Below are 15,531 nucleotides of genomic sequence, written 5' to 3' on the forward strand. Positions count from 1 at the left end.
TTCTTAGGGATTTATTTTTTCCATTACGTTTAGTTATTGCTGGCATATAGAAAAGCTTTTGGGTTCTATGTATTCATTTTTTAAGACTGCTGTAACAAGGTACCACAAACTAAGTGCCTTAAAACAACAGAATTTATTATCTCATAGTTTTGGAGGCTAGAAGTCTGAATCAAGCTGTTGGTAGAGCCATACTCTCTCCAGGAATCTAAGGGAGATTCCATGCCTTTCTCATACCTTCTGGTGCCACCTTGCTATTCCTTGGCTTGCAGCTGCATAACTCCACCCTCTGCCTATGTTGTCATGTGGCCTTCTCGCTGTTTCTTCAAGCTGTCTTATTAGCACATCGGCCATACTAGATTAAGGGCCTACCCTACTCACTAGTGTGACCTCATCTTAACTGATGAAATCTGCAAGGACCCTATTTCCAAATAAGGTCATATTCTGAGGTACTGGGGGTTAGGATTTCAACGCACCTTTTTGGAGCACATAATTCAACCCATTACAGTTTTATATATTCATTTTGCAGCTACACACTTTACTTTCCTCAATGCTTCTGATTATTTTACAGATCACGTCCTTGTGTTTTCCTGGTATCAATACATATCTTATCAACTGCATATCATGTAAATAATGCCTCTTTTCCAATTTATTTATTTCATCCTTTTACCTAAGCTCATTGGCTAGTACTTTATCATACCTAGTCAACAGGTATTCATCTTTAAAAAACCCCATTCATTCGCACTTATTCTTCTGTGAACTCTGTGTTTTCATCCTTTATCTTTTGTACTAGGAATTTTTTCTTATTCATTTGAAAAGTCTTTTTGAGCATTAAAAATATTAATCTTTGGTGACATATATTGCCCCCAAGACTTTGAAAGTACCTTGTCACCTATCCAACAGTCAACAGAAAGCACAAAAAATATAAGGGTGTAGATCTACTGTAACATAAATAAATCATAGCTTTCTGTGCAACAGTCTAACACATGAACAAATACCTCTCATAAGAGCAATAAGACTAATAGTGAAGTGCAACGTAGAAGCACTCTTGAAAATTTCAAGTACTCTAATACTTAAAACTTGTTTCGTACTGCACCATTTCTAAACCATTCAATTTCTTTCCAGCTAAAGCACTCAAACGAGTCTCAAGGACTAAATTATCTGATTAACCCTTTAATGTCAAATGCTTCACAGCTCTTGCTCACATACTATCAAGTTTACACTGACATTTAAAGGCCCTAACTCACCATCAAGGAAAGGATTACTCTGTCCTTGGTTTATTTAAATGACCAAATAATAAGATTAAAGTGATAGCCAGCTGTAGGATATGTCCTTATTAAATATGATAGGATTTTTAAAAAGCCAGGTAATGTAATGAAGTTTGCAAAGTAATTTAGATTAACCAGGTTTGACTGCTCAATTTGGAAGTGATTCAGTGCACAGGTACAGGCATAGAGACAATTTTTAAATATTAGGCTTTGATTGTTCCTCACCAGAAATTCAAGAAAAGTGAAATGAACATTTCAACATATTGCTATAACCAGCTTTCATTACTCATAAACACGTGTTTATCACTTTTTTTTTTTAATCCTCCCAAGTAGCTGTTTACATGACTTATCCAGATGGTACAAAATAGGATAAAGGAAGGACAATCTAGTTCTTGAGATGTTAATACTCATCCAAAATGTGAATGTCCCAAAAACCCAGCCAGAAAGCTCCAGGACTTTGGGAGAGTACTTTGATTTACTAGGACTGAATCCCTATTAGACATGTCCAGGTGAAAATGCTGAAACTTGGGAATCCTCTCAATGGCATTAAAATCAGCCTGGATTTGGTCACTTTACTCATTCCATATGTTATGTCTGTTTATCCTATGTACATTCTTACTTACTTAGAAATGATGTGACCTTTGCTATACAAACACAGAAAAATTAGGTTTACTACTTGATTCTGCCACTTGTCTTTGTTTTGCCTGCCTAATCTATGGATGCCATTGTATTGGTCTGTGCAAGGACTAAGGGCACCTAACAAACGTTAAATAATCACATATTACCATGACACTTCATGCCTGCAATGTGTGTAAATTTGCACACATTCACTGAGACAACTGCTCTGAGACCTAAGAAGTTGATAGCTATATATCAAAGAAGTTTATACATATCTATATCTGTATGGTATATATATCTATATAAAATGAGTTTATATATATGAGAATAATATATAAATTTTATAAATATTACTTTAATTATTATATTAAGGTAGTGTTTTTCACAACCCAATAGCAGGTGGTCATGATCAGATGAAAGAGAATAGAAAACATCTGAGGAATTGTACATATTAAGGATGCTTTTTATTTTATGCATATATGGACCCCCATATATATATGCACTGGGTCACAATCAAAAATGTGTTTCTTATCGTGCTTTGTGGTCAAAACAGTTTGAAAAGCATTGTATTAAATGTATTTTGTTTGTGATGAGATGGAATCCTTCACAGCATTCTTTGTCTCACTCTAGAAGTTAGACATGTTTTTGCTTTTCACTTATTCTACAAATGTTAATTGAGCAACTGCTGTATGTTAATGGGGGTCAGGTATTGGTACAGGGAGAAAAAGGGCAACATTACTTTAGGGAATTTCTACTTATTGTTACACAATGTAAGGTTCTAAATAAAAGCTTAAAAACAAATTAATGCTAAATCGATTATAACTGTTCTTAATGTGCCTCTTGGCCACAAAAACAAGTGGAATGTGTCAAAATTCTCAGGAATAAGCCCTCCCAGAATGTTAAGCTTCTTGCTGCTTCTCATTAATACCTGGAGAGAGCCAGTATAAAATCTATAGTAGTTGAGATAGGAATTCTCTAATGATATATTCCTTTTCACCTACCTTGTTGATTTCTTCTTTATTAGGCTCTTTGGCAAGACAATAATTTTTTCAGTAACCAAGATCTGGGTCATGGCTGCAAAACTTACCCGTCAGTATTACCTTTCTCAAGAGGGAGATATGTTCTCTTCAAGTTTTAACTGATAAGGAAACCATGTGCTATGAATATATATGATATTTGTGTATTTGGCAGAAGGATGAAATGAGATATTTTACATTAAAATAATAAAATATTTAAAAACTCAATACGCCAAAAACAAAAGAATAAGCCTCAAACCAGAAAAGGCCCACCTGTTCTGTTCTTAACACCAACCACCAAATAATCTAAATCTGAAGCGTTCAAGTCTCCTGTGGCTCAATCTCTAATAGTGAACCTTAGGATAAAACTTTACATTGTAATTATAATTTTCATTTCCTCATTTGTCCCCTCTTCTACCTCAAATACTTTAAAAATGGCATGTAATATGTTTTATTTTCTTTAACATCTTTATTGGAGTATAATTGCTTTACAATGGTGTGTTAGTTTCTGCTCTATAACAAACTGAATCAGCTATACATGTACATATATCCCCATATCTCCTCCCTCCTCCGTCTCCCTCCCACCCTCCCTATCCTTGTAATATGTTTTTAAATGATGATATTTCAATTTAGAAATGCTTCAGATATGTTATTCTCTGATGAAGTAATTTTCTGAATGTGTAAAAGTTTTATTTTATAAATGATACATTCTGTGCTTTAAAACAGAGTAGCCTTCAGAAATAACATTAGGAAAGAATAGTATTATTTTTCTCTTTGATCTTTTTGACAGATTCAAGAAATGTTATAGTTTCTAGTGATCATTTGCAATTTCCAAAATCAGACCCACCATACTACAAGTATGTATTTTATAGCAGCAAAAATTCAAGTTCTCTTATTTTTTCAATTATGAGCTTCAAAGTTTAAATGTTATTATGACTAGTTTGGTTCATTAGATCATGGCTCATGTTAGGTAGGTGACATAAGGCTCATATACCTTTTCTAGAAATATAAGAAAACTAAAGTTGTCATTTATTTTTGGGAAATAAACTCAAATGATTAGGTTATGGATTTACAGTAGTACTGGGAAAAAGCTTTGTGATGCAACAATACCCTTTTCTTGTCAATCAAGACAATCCAGGTTTGGCTATGGCCAGTGCATGCTATAGCTGACTTGTATCTTCCCAGCTCTGTTTGGCTGATGTCACGTTAGTCGCTTGAAATCAGTCACAGTGGGAGTATTTACACTACAGAAATCAGCAAAAGCTACAAACCAGAGGTTCCCTTCCCATTTTGAAAAGCCACTAAACATTTCCCAGCACACCACTGGCAACAGCCATTAATCCTTTAAAATACAATTCAATTTTTTATTGTTCATAAGAATCTTATTCTTGAAGATCTAAATGGTTGGTGTTTTCTGTATAAATCTGACTTTCTGGAAAAAGATTTATATGTTTCTCATTAGTTCATAGTGATGGAAATGTTGGACTTTCACTGTGAAGAAATAAATATGAAAGGCTGTATCCACAGAGAGGTTCTTACTCTCTTACCTGGGAGTTGCATCCTACTCAGAATAAAATATTCAAAATTTGGATTTTTATCTTAAAAAAAAAGTAACCTATTTTTAACTTAATCCACGCTTAAGCAGCAAAATATCTAGACTTTAAATAGGACCTAACAGATTTTAATTCTCTGTCAAAAATGGCTATGACTTAATGATAAAAGGTTCATTAAAATACGCTGTAAAGTACGAAAGAAGCAATTTTATTAGATGAACTCATTTATTTGACACATTAAATCAGGCAAAGAAAAACATATGCACTGCATAAAAAGAATCACATTCTCATACTACTTGGACACATAGCAGTGGTCAAAAATAATGAATTGTGGAATGGATCCCAGGACTTAATGCAAAAAAACACCCTGTATAGAAAACCTTCAGGCTTCTAACTTCACTGAATCCAGTACTAAACGTGCCTCCTTATATTCCTCAGCTTCTCCCAAGTCTTTTTCACTCTCCTGAAATTAAATATAATAAAAATTAGGTTTATCCTTCTCGAACTTCAGTACTTTAATTACTCAGATATTACAAACCATCAACATAAGCAGCTCAAAAATTAAAACAAAAAGGATCCCAAGCCTCACCTAAATATAGTATAATTCCACAGATTTCTGAAGAACAATTCTGTTCTTTCATTACAGGTAAGGGAAGAAATAACAAGTTTGGTTTTGTTTCATTGTATATACTCACACAATAAGTGAAAAACATGGTCATCTAAAGCTACTGGCATTAAGTAATTAAATTAAAACCTCAGAAAAAATTTTAAAACATTGTATTCTCACTTTGTCAACACATCACCATACAAATGGAGTTATTATTAGTAATGCACTAAAAGTAAAAAATTATTTACTAGTGTGTTACATATATAATGACATTCAGACCAAAATAATCCTCCAACTACTCACAATGACAAAGAAGGCTACTGGTGTCACACCAGAGTTAAGTACAATCTTTGAATCAGAAAAGTGAACTGTCTGCTTGGTATTGAGTATTATATACACTACTACAAGGAAACAGCCTGACAGCTTTCATTTTCTGATTAAAGACTCAATTAAAGATTGAGTCTTTCCTTGGTATTTTACACAGAAAACTTTTACTAACATATTGTAATAGTAACAGAGAAATGAAATAATATCATCTAAGTTACTGTGCATAGCAAATTTTGATTTTTTAATAAATAAATAAAGCGATAGCAATTCAAGGCAATAAAAGATGGATATATACAAACAGTTACAGGGCAGAGGGAATAAAGTGTGTGTATATGTATTTAATATGAAATTTTAAAGCATAAAAGACTGAGGATTTGCTTAATTCAGACTACAAGTAAGAATTTCTTAAACTTCTGTATTACACCTAAACTATGTCTTTGTTCTCTGTCAGAAAATATAAGCTCCTCGAGGGTACAGATGTTGCTGAATACATCCTCACACACAAATATATCATCCAAAGACAATATTATTTTTTTCAAGCAGTTTCTATTACTTTCTCAGCCACTACATTCATGAGAGAAAAAAGCATTTCAATTTTCAGGAAATACAAATGATGCTTTTGTTTTGGGTAATATTTTAATAGAGTAATTATTTCCTGCTTTCATCTATCTTTTATTTCATCTGTCTTTTAACCATAGCTTCATTTTTGGCTTTAAAGAGAGTTTTCCTGCCTTTAAAAGGTTCCTATAGATAAGTATGAGTTCTGTGTCAAAAGTAAAGTAAAATGTAAGTGTTTCTCTCTTTTTTTCTACAGATTTAGTCCTAATATTATTTTGGTGGGAAAACAAATCTCACTCTCTTTCCAAGAATACATATACATGATCATACTGAAAAAGTCTCACACTACTTTTGTTATATAGGGAAAACTATGAATCAGGAGACAGCTATGTAGCTGGTAATTAATATTAGCTCACGAAATAGAAACATAAAATGAGGTTAATAAAGGAAATGATAGAATTCATCAAATTATCATCAAACAGCAATAATAATCGGCTGGTATATAGTGTTATGCTTTTATCTCTATTAAGAAATAAAAAAGATGACTTTGCGTTTTTCTTAGAACGCTTTTTAAAATGATTCTGCCACTGTATCACAAGACATTTATACCAGCAAATATGATAAGAGTGTTATACAGCTCCAAGTTAATGAGAGGACTGCCTAAATATTACTGTACAGGGTTTTCTTTACTCTCTCAAATCGATTTAGGTTTGAATTCGAAAGAATTACAAATCCTTTTTAAAACAGCCCAAATTCATTTGAAACATTTGGATCTTTTAAAATTTCAAACAGACTACTCACCTTTAATGTGTCAAAAAAGATCTTTATGTGTGAAAACCAAATCATTCAAGATATTGCCGGACAGTATTAGTACTATGAATACCTACCATGATAACTCAAATATATTTAATTAACTAAGTTTAAATAAATAAACATGTTAGACACAGTACTTTTACTGGAGGTATAACTTAAAACACCACTTAAACTCTATTAATTATTTAAAAATAAACTGGTACACTGAGCAAGTAAACAAAATGTCACCAACTAGCTTTCAGTGTTAAACATTTAAAATTTTGGCCTTTCGTGTATTAGATTGAAAAAAAAATTGAAACATAAGACAGATAAGTATTACTTACTACTAACTGCAGAAGATCAGTATATGCAGCTTCCAACCTGCGCTGGCAATCTGGGATCATCATCCGGGACTCTTGCAGGATCTCTGCCTATAATGAGAATCTCTGTGAGACATGCAGAAATGGTAGAACTTACACATTTAGCTCATACCTCTGAAAATATATAAAATGATTTAGAGGAATCAGAAAAAATTTACTGTTATGTTAAATTGTTCAATATTTTAATTTTAATTGTGTTTATTATAAGTTAGAAAGAATGACTATCATAATGTAAAATATACAAAGTACAAGTTTTACATCTAAACCTTTTTGGTAATCACCTTCTCATGCTAAGCAAAAATTAACTCGAAAAGCTTTTCATAGAGCATTTATTTAAAAAGCCTATTTCAAATAAACTATTTCTCCTGCTGTCACAAAGCACCTTTATCCAAAATGGGATCAGCTGGTTATATAAATATCTCCTGCATCTTTTGAGTAATAAAGAAAAACAGTGTTCAGATAATATCACACGGAGATAATTACTGCATGAAAAAAGTTATTGAGTTATTGATCACATCGTGCGCACACTGCAGGAGGTTCTCACTGAAGGACAGAGGTAAAGAAAAATGAAAAGCAAAGACCAGCAGGCTCATATTTTTGATGCTTATCATGCATAAAAAGTTATTACTTATCCTTGTGCTTCATTTTAGGAGAGAGATTATTCTCCCCATGCAGTTTGATCCAAATTACCAACCTGGCACCCCTCTGAATGTGAACTTCTACTTCTGTCTATTCCTCCTGAACACAGACACTACAGAATTAAAAACAGGAATCTTTATTTTGGAGGATATTTCTAGACTTAAAAATCCATCGTTTGAAGAAGGACTGTAACATATCAAATCATAGAAAAAGAAAGAAAATCAAAGAGATGACTGGGAAACCCAATCAATAAGAGAGTAAACACATTAGTGTCAGATGTCAGACCTCAAATAAGTCTTTTTCCTAAGGAAGTAGGAAGCTTTATTTCCTTAAACTAGTCTCAGAAAGAGACACAGTGATCATTAAAACATTTATTTCCAAAAAGTAATGTTTGGTCAAACACCTTTGGTTAAATGAGTGCAAAATCTAAACTTTAACCTAGAAGCTTTATTACCTAGCTCACATAAAAACAAAAGACATAATTTAATGGTAATCATACTACATTCTAATAGAAACTTTAATAAATCCCATTACCTCTTCCTTTTCCCAAAAGTTTTGTCATAGTTCACAATGTAAATAAAAATCAAAATTATAATATACAAGGATGCTCTCTATCCACATCTCTTTTCTCAGGTGAAATCTATTGCTGAACTTGTAATTCTTTTACTAATAAGGCACATGTTGAAAATTTCAAACACAGGATCACGACTTTATTTTACAGCTATTCATCCTATGACTAAATATTCAATCATTGCCACTAATTTATTTTTGTGTAACTGGTTAGTTTGAATACATGTGAAAAATCAGTGACAGGGACGTTTCATTGGGTAAGCGATTCACATTTCCTCCCCTATGGACTCCATTTGAAAATAGCTTATAGGAATTAAACAAGATGAAATGAATATAAAGAATTTGGTCAAACACACGATAAGCCAAAATGTACACTTGTAAAATTTGTTTGGCAAGCTTTAGTGTTGTCACTGAAATGAACTTTAAACAATGATGTCCAAAATAATTTCTAGTCATTATTGTTCTATCCATTATTATAGAGCAAAACTCCTCAATTAGTCTATCAAAACAGGACTCTGACTTAAGTAGGGCCAAAGCTCAGTCTGTCCCATACACCAGCCTCATTTCATACAATAAGCTTACTACATATTTGCAGGATGCCAAGTATAGGGGATATAAGGACGAAAAAGAGGTCTCATCCTCCAATCCATATAGGAGAATAAACATGAAAATAAACACTTAACACTGCTTCAAGAAGATCATGCCACAGGGAGCCAAAGGCATACAGTACAGTGGTAACTATGATTTGGAATCCATAAACCACACCTTAATCAAGGCCATAAATCATATACTTTACCTTCCTACAATGAATTACAACTGTCAGGAATAATTTTAAAAGGTGTTATTATACAGTAAAGACACCCTTCAAAATACCTGAATAAACTAAAAAAGTATTATCATTCAAAGTGTTCCCCTTGGGAAGGAGTCATTTGAATGAATGGGGCCTCTGTTCAAAATATCTGGATAAACTGTCAGTTCATTCTAGTGCTTACTATGACAGGACTGAGGTTAAGTAAGAATCTTGGCACAGATATGCAGGTACAAGGAACTCAGGAGAACACAACAGGATGCAGTCCTACTGATATCTTACTGTTTTTAAAACAAGTTATGATTTTTGGGGGGCAAGTTATTCAGGTAAAACTGATGTTAGGGGAGGCTTAGCAAGGCTCATTATAGCAATGAATAAACTACTGACCTAAAATATGATGAATTTTTTTAATAATCAAAACATACATATATTGGAAAGGAAAAGCCTTATTGGCAGATCTTTATTTTTTCAGAAAGAAGTGTGAAATAATCTAGCCAATGTCAAGTCCTTTTGGTACTGATCAACTGGGATAAGGTTTCTAGCTTCTTTCGTAAGCCAGATAATTCACCCAGGCCTGGCTATACCTATAATAATCTATAAACACTCTAATATTAGATACTGGCTGCTTCTGGAACCAATGGTAACTGCATTAGTTTGTCAAACTGAGATTTAGAGTAGTTCAGAGATTACTGGAACAATGGTTAAGTCTTTCCTTTTACATGGTGGCAAAATGGTAATGTGATAATAAACAAGTTAAGAAATCCATTTGATGAAAGAAAGAAAACAGTAACTATGTGAGGTGATGGATATGTTAAGTAGCTTGAACATGGTGAATATTTATTTCACAATGTATATGTATATCAAATCATCAAGCTACATACCTTAAATATATACAATTTTAATTGTACCTCAATAAAGCTGGGGGAAAAAGATATAAAGATACTGAGAAATAGAGAATTATAAAGTCAGAAGAGACATAAGTGGTCATCAGGTCCAGCCTCCTCAGCCTACAAATGATAAAGTTGAGTCCCAAAGTGATTAGCTAGTTAACAGGTGAGTTACAGTCCATGATTCTGATTTCAACTCTAGCATGTGAATTAGTGGTAGTGGCAGTCAGTATTCAAGACAGCTTCCAATGATCCTCACCGCCTTGTATTCCTACCCTTGTGCAGTCACCTCCCACACTGAATTTGTTCTGGCACTGTGTGACCAACAGAATGTGGCAGAAATGGCATTCTGGGACTGAAGACCTGAAGCTGGGTCTTAAGAAGCCTTGTAGCTTCCACATGGGCCTCTTGGATTGATCACTTTTGGGAAACATTTCTCTTAGGACCCAGTCACCATGCCATGAAGAAAAAGAAATTCATTTGACTTGTGTTTTGTGGTTATTGATGAATGGTTAAGGATGTAAGAAGAATTCTATGAGTCAAAAATAATCTGGGCTCTAAGCCCTGACACATCAATAATTACTTAAATATGAATGGTCTAAATTTACCAGCTAAAAACCAGTCTACAAGAAACTCATTTCAAAATAATGAAATACAGGTTAAAAAAAAAAAAGGATGGAAAAACAATACATCATGCAAACATTAAAAAAAGAGCAGTATTGGCTATACTAATATTGGATAAAACAGACTTAAGAGCAAAAAAATTATGAGGGGGGCTTCCCTGGTGGCGCAGTGGTTGAGAGTCCGCCTGCCGATGCATGGGGCACGGGTTCGTGCCCTGGTCCGGGAGGATCCCGCATGCCGCGGAGTGGCTGGGCCCGTGAGCCATGGCTGCTGAGCCTGCGCGTCCGGAGCCTGTGCTCCACAGCGGGAGAGGCCACAACAGTGGGAGGCCCAAGTACCAAAAAAAAAAAAAAAAAAAAAAAAATGATGAGGGGCACAGAGGGATATTAAAATGATCAATCCACCAAGAAAACACACTGATCCTAAATGTGTACACACTAAACAAAAGAGCTTCAAAATACATAAAACAAGAAATGATAAAGCTAAAAGGAGAGACAAACAAATCCACAAATACAGTTGAGGATTTCAATAAGCCACTCTTAGCAACTGACAGGTACTAGAGGAAAGAAATCAGCAAAGATATAGAAGAACTGAGTAACACCATCAACCAAAAGATCTAACTGACATTTATAGAACACTCTACCTATGAAAGATTAATACAAACACTTTTCAAGCACTCATGAAACATTCTCTGCAGTACACTATATCCTGGATCAAAACCCAACAAACACAAAACAAAAACCTCAACAAATTTAAAAGTATTGAAATAACACACAGAACATGTCTGACTATAATGGAATAAAATTAGAAATCAATAATAGAAAGATAGCAGGAGAACCTTTAAACACTTAGAAATTAAACATACTTCTAAATAACTGATGGGTCAACAAGGAAGTCTCAAAGGGAACAGAGAAATACATAGATAAATGAAAATGAAAATACAACATGTCAACTTTTGTGAGATTCAGCTAAAGCAGTGCTGAGAGGGAATTTAGAGCACTAACTGCTTAGATTAGGAAAGAGGAAAGATCTCAAATTAAAAATCTAAGTTTTTACTTCATGAACCTAGAAGAAGAAGAGCAAAAGAAACCTAAAACAAGCAGAAGGAAAGAATAAATACACAATCAGAAATCAATGAAATTAAGAACAGGAAAAGAACAGAGGGAAAAAAAGCAGTGAAATGAAGAGCTTTATTTTGGAAAAACAATTGATAAACCTCTAGTTAAGATTGACAAATACAGAGTAAGAAGGCACAAATCACCAGTATCAGTAACAAAATACAGAATGTCAACACAGACCCCACAACCAACAAAAGGAGAAAAAATACTGAAAGTGATTTTATAATATTGTTCATAATGCTCATAAATTCAACCACTTAGAAGAAATGGGCCATTTCCTTGAAAACTACAAACCACCAAAACTCAACTGATAAACTGAACAGTTCTATAATTATTAAAGAAATTGGATCTGTAATTAAAAAGTTCTTGAAAAAGAACTCTTCAAGCCCAGATGCTTCCACTGGATAACCTTATCAAATATTTAAACACTTAACACCAATTTTACATAAATCTTTCAAGAAAAAAAAAAGAGAGAACACTTCCCAACCTAACAAATACAGTATTAAAAAGAAGTAAACTGCAGACCATTATCTCCCATAAACTTAGATGCAAAAGTCCTCAACAAAATATTAGCAAATCTAATTCAGCAATTAAGAGAATTATACAAATAAAGTCAAAATGGATTAAAGACCTAAATGTAATGCCAGACACTATAAAACTCTTAGAGGAAAACATAGGCAGAACACTCTATGACATAAATTATAGCAACATCTTTTTTGACCCACCTCCTAGAGAAATGGAAATAAAAACAAAAATAAACAAATGGGACCTAATGAAACTTCAAAGCTTTTGCACAGCAAAGGAAACCATAAACAAGACAAGACAACAACCCTCAGAATAGGAGAAAATATATGCAAATGAAGCAACTGACAAAAGATTAATCTCCAAAATTTATAAGCAGCTCATGTAGCTCAATATCAAAAAAACAAACAACTCAATCCAAAAATGGGCAGAAGACCTAAATAGACATTTCTCCAAAGAAGATATACAGATTGCCAACAAACACATGAAAGGATGCTCAACATCACTAATCATTAGAGAAATGCAAATCAAAACTGCAATGAGGTATTACCTCACACCAGTGAGAATGGCCATCATCAAAAAATCTAGAAACAATAAATGCTGGAGAGGGTGTGGAGAAAAGGGAACCCTCTTGCACTGTTGGTGGGAATGTAAATTGATACAGCCACTATGGAGAACAGTACGGAGGTTCCTTAAAAAACTAAAAATAGAACTTCCATACGACCCAGCAATCCCACTACTGGGCATATACCCTGAGAAAACCATAATTCAAAAAGAGTCATGTACCAGGCTTCCCTGGTGGCGCAGTGGTTGGGAGTCTGCCTGCTGACGCAGGGGACGCGGGTTTGTGCCCCGGTCTGGGAGGATCCCACGTGCTGCGGAGCAGCTGGGCCCTTGAGCCATGGCCGCTGGGCCTGTGCGTCCGGAACCTGTGCTCCGGCAGCGGGAGAGGCCACAGCAGCGAGTGGCCTGTGTACCACAAAAAAATAAAAATAAATAAAAAGAGTCATGTACCACAATGTTCATTGCAGCTCTATTTACAATAGCCAGGACATGGAAGCAACCTAAATGTCCATCTACAGATGAATGGATAAAGAAGATGTGGCACATATATACAATGGAATATTACTCAGCCATAAAAAGAAACAAAACTGAGTTATTTGTAGCGAGGTGGATGGACGTGGAGTCTGTCATACAGAGTGAAGTAAGTCAGAAAGAGAAAAACAAATACCGTATGCTAACACACACACACACACACACACACACACACACACACACACACACACATATATATGGAATCTAAAAAAAAATGGTTCTGAAAAACTTAAGGGCGGACAGGAATAAAGACACAGACGTAGAGAATGGACTTGAGAACACAGGGAGGGGGAAGGGTAAGCTGGGACGAAGTGAGAGAGTGACATGGACATATATACACTACCAAATGTAAAACAGATAGCTAGTGGGAAGCAGCTGCATAGCACAGGGAGATCAGCTGGTGCTTTGTGACCACCTAGAGGGGTGGGATAGGGAGGGTGGGAGGGAGATGCAAGAGGGAGGGGATATGGGGATATATGTATATATATAGCTGATTCACTTTGTTATAATGCAGAAACTAACACACCATTGTAAAGCAATTATACTCCAATAAAGATGTTAAAAAAAAAGAATTATATAACACAATCAAGGCTGGCTCAATATTTGAAAATTAATCCATGTAATTCACAGTATCAACAGGCCAAAGAAGAAAAATCATGTGATCTTACGAAATGACACAGAAGAAGCATTTGACAAAATCCAACACCCATTCATGACAAAAATACTCAGCAAAACTGTGAATAGAGAATTTCCTCAACTTGAAAAAGACCGTCTACAAAACCCCTACAGCTAATATTTATGTAATGATAAAAAACTATCTCCCTAAGACTGGGAACAAGGTAAGGATGTCCACTCTGACCATTCCTATTCAACATAGCACTGTAAGTTCCAGCTGGTGCAACAAAGCAAGAAAATAAATAAAAGACATACAGATTTAAAAGAAATAAAACTGTTCTTATTTGCAAATGACATGCAAATGACATGACTGTCTATGTAGAAAATCAGAAGGAATCTACCAAAAACTCCCAGAACTCATATGTGAGGTCAGCAAGGTCACAGGTTGTAAGATCCACACACAAAAAATTGACTGCACTTTTATACCTAACAACAAATACAGCATTGGAAACTGAAACCAAAAACAATACCATTTACAATAGCTTCAAAGAAAATGAAATACTTAGGTTTAAATCTAACAAAACATGTACAGGATCTGTATGCTGAAAATTACAAAATACTTATGAAAGTCAGACCTAAATAAACTGGAGAGACCTACCATGTTCACTGATTGGAATACTCAACATGGTAAAGATATCAAATCTCCCCAAGTTGATCTGTATACGTTTAATGCAATTTCTATCAAAATCTTAGCAAAGTGTTTTACAGATACAGGAAAGCTTATTTAAAAATTTTTATGGAAAAGCCAAGAAACTAGAATAGGTAAAACAATTTTGAAAGAAAAGAAAAGCAACTGAGAGGGCTCAGTCTTCCCTGTGTTAAGGTTCACTATACAGCTATAGTAATCAAGATAGTGTGGTACTGGTAAAGGGTTAGACACATTAATGGACCAGAACAGAACCCCAAAATAGATCCACACAAATAAGTCCAACAGGTTTCTGACAAAGGTACAAATCATTTCAATGGAGGAAGGATAACCTTTTCAACAAATGCTGCTGGAACAACTGGGCACTCATAGGCAAAAAGATGAACCTTTAATTAAACCTCATACCTTACATAAAAATTAACTCAAAATCAATCAAAGCCTTGAATGTAAGACATAAAACCACACAACTTTTAGAAACAAAGAGAAAATCTTCAGGACCTAGGTCTAGGCAAGGAGGCCTTAGACTTGAGATCAAAAGTATGATTTACAAAAGGAAGCATTAGCTGTAAATGAGGTGTTCTCAAAGTTAAAAACTGTTGCTCAGTAAAAGATTGTGTTAAGAGGGTAAAAAGACAAATTAGAGACTAAAAGAAAATATTTGCAAACCATATATCCAACAAAGGGCATTTATCTAGAAAATATTAAAAATTCTCAAAATTCAAAAAGTAAAAAAATAAAGTATCTATTTAGAAACTGGGCAGAAGACATGAACAGACATTTCACTGAAGAGGATATACAGATGGGCAATAAGCAAATGAGATGTTCAACATT

General features: G+C 34.3%; 1 protein-coding gene across 1 annotated transcript in view; it reads right to left on the reverse strand.

Annotated features, from left to right (window-relative positions):
• Positions 1-4,639: 4,639 nt before the first annotated feature.
• The window catches only part of TBCA (tubulin folding cofactor A), a 102,453-nt gene continuing 91,561 nt past the window's right edge, over positions 4,640-15,531 (reverse strand). The window contains exons 3-4 of the mRNA XM_007471958.1: positions 7,081-7,167; positions 4,640-4,915 (exon numbers count right to left, since the gene is read on the reverse strand). Coding sequence (XP_007472020.1) covers positions 4,835-4,915; positions 7,081-7,167 — 168 coding nt within the window. The 3' untranslated portion in view covers positions 4,640-4,834. The remainder of the gene's footprint in view (positions 4,916-7,080; positions 7,168-15,531) is intronic.

Source organism: Lipotes vexillifer, unplaced genomic scaffold, assembly GCF_000442215.2.
Source record: "Lipotes vexillifer unplaced genomic scaffold, Lipotes_vexillifer_v1.1 scaffold83, whole genome shotgun sequence".
In the NCBI taxonomy this organism is placed as follows: Eukaryota; Metazoa; Chordata; class Mammalia; order Artiodactyla; family Lipotidae; genus Lipotes; species Lipotes vexillifer.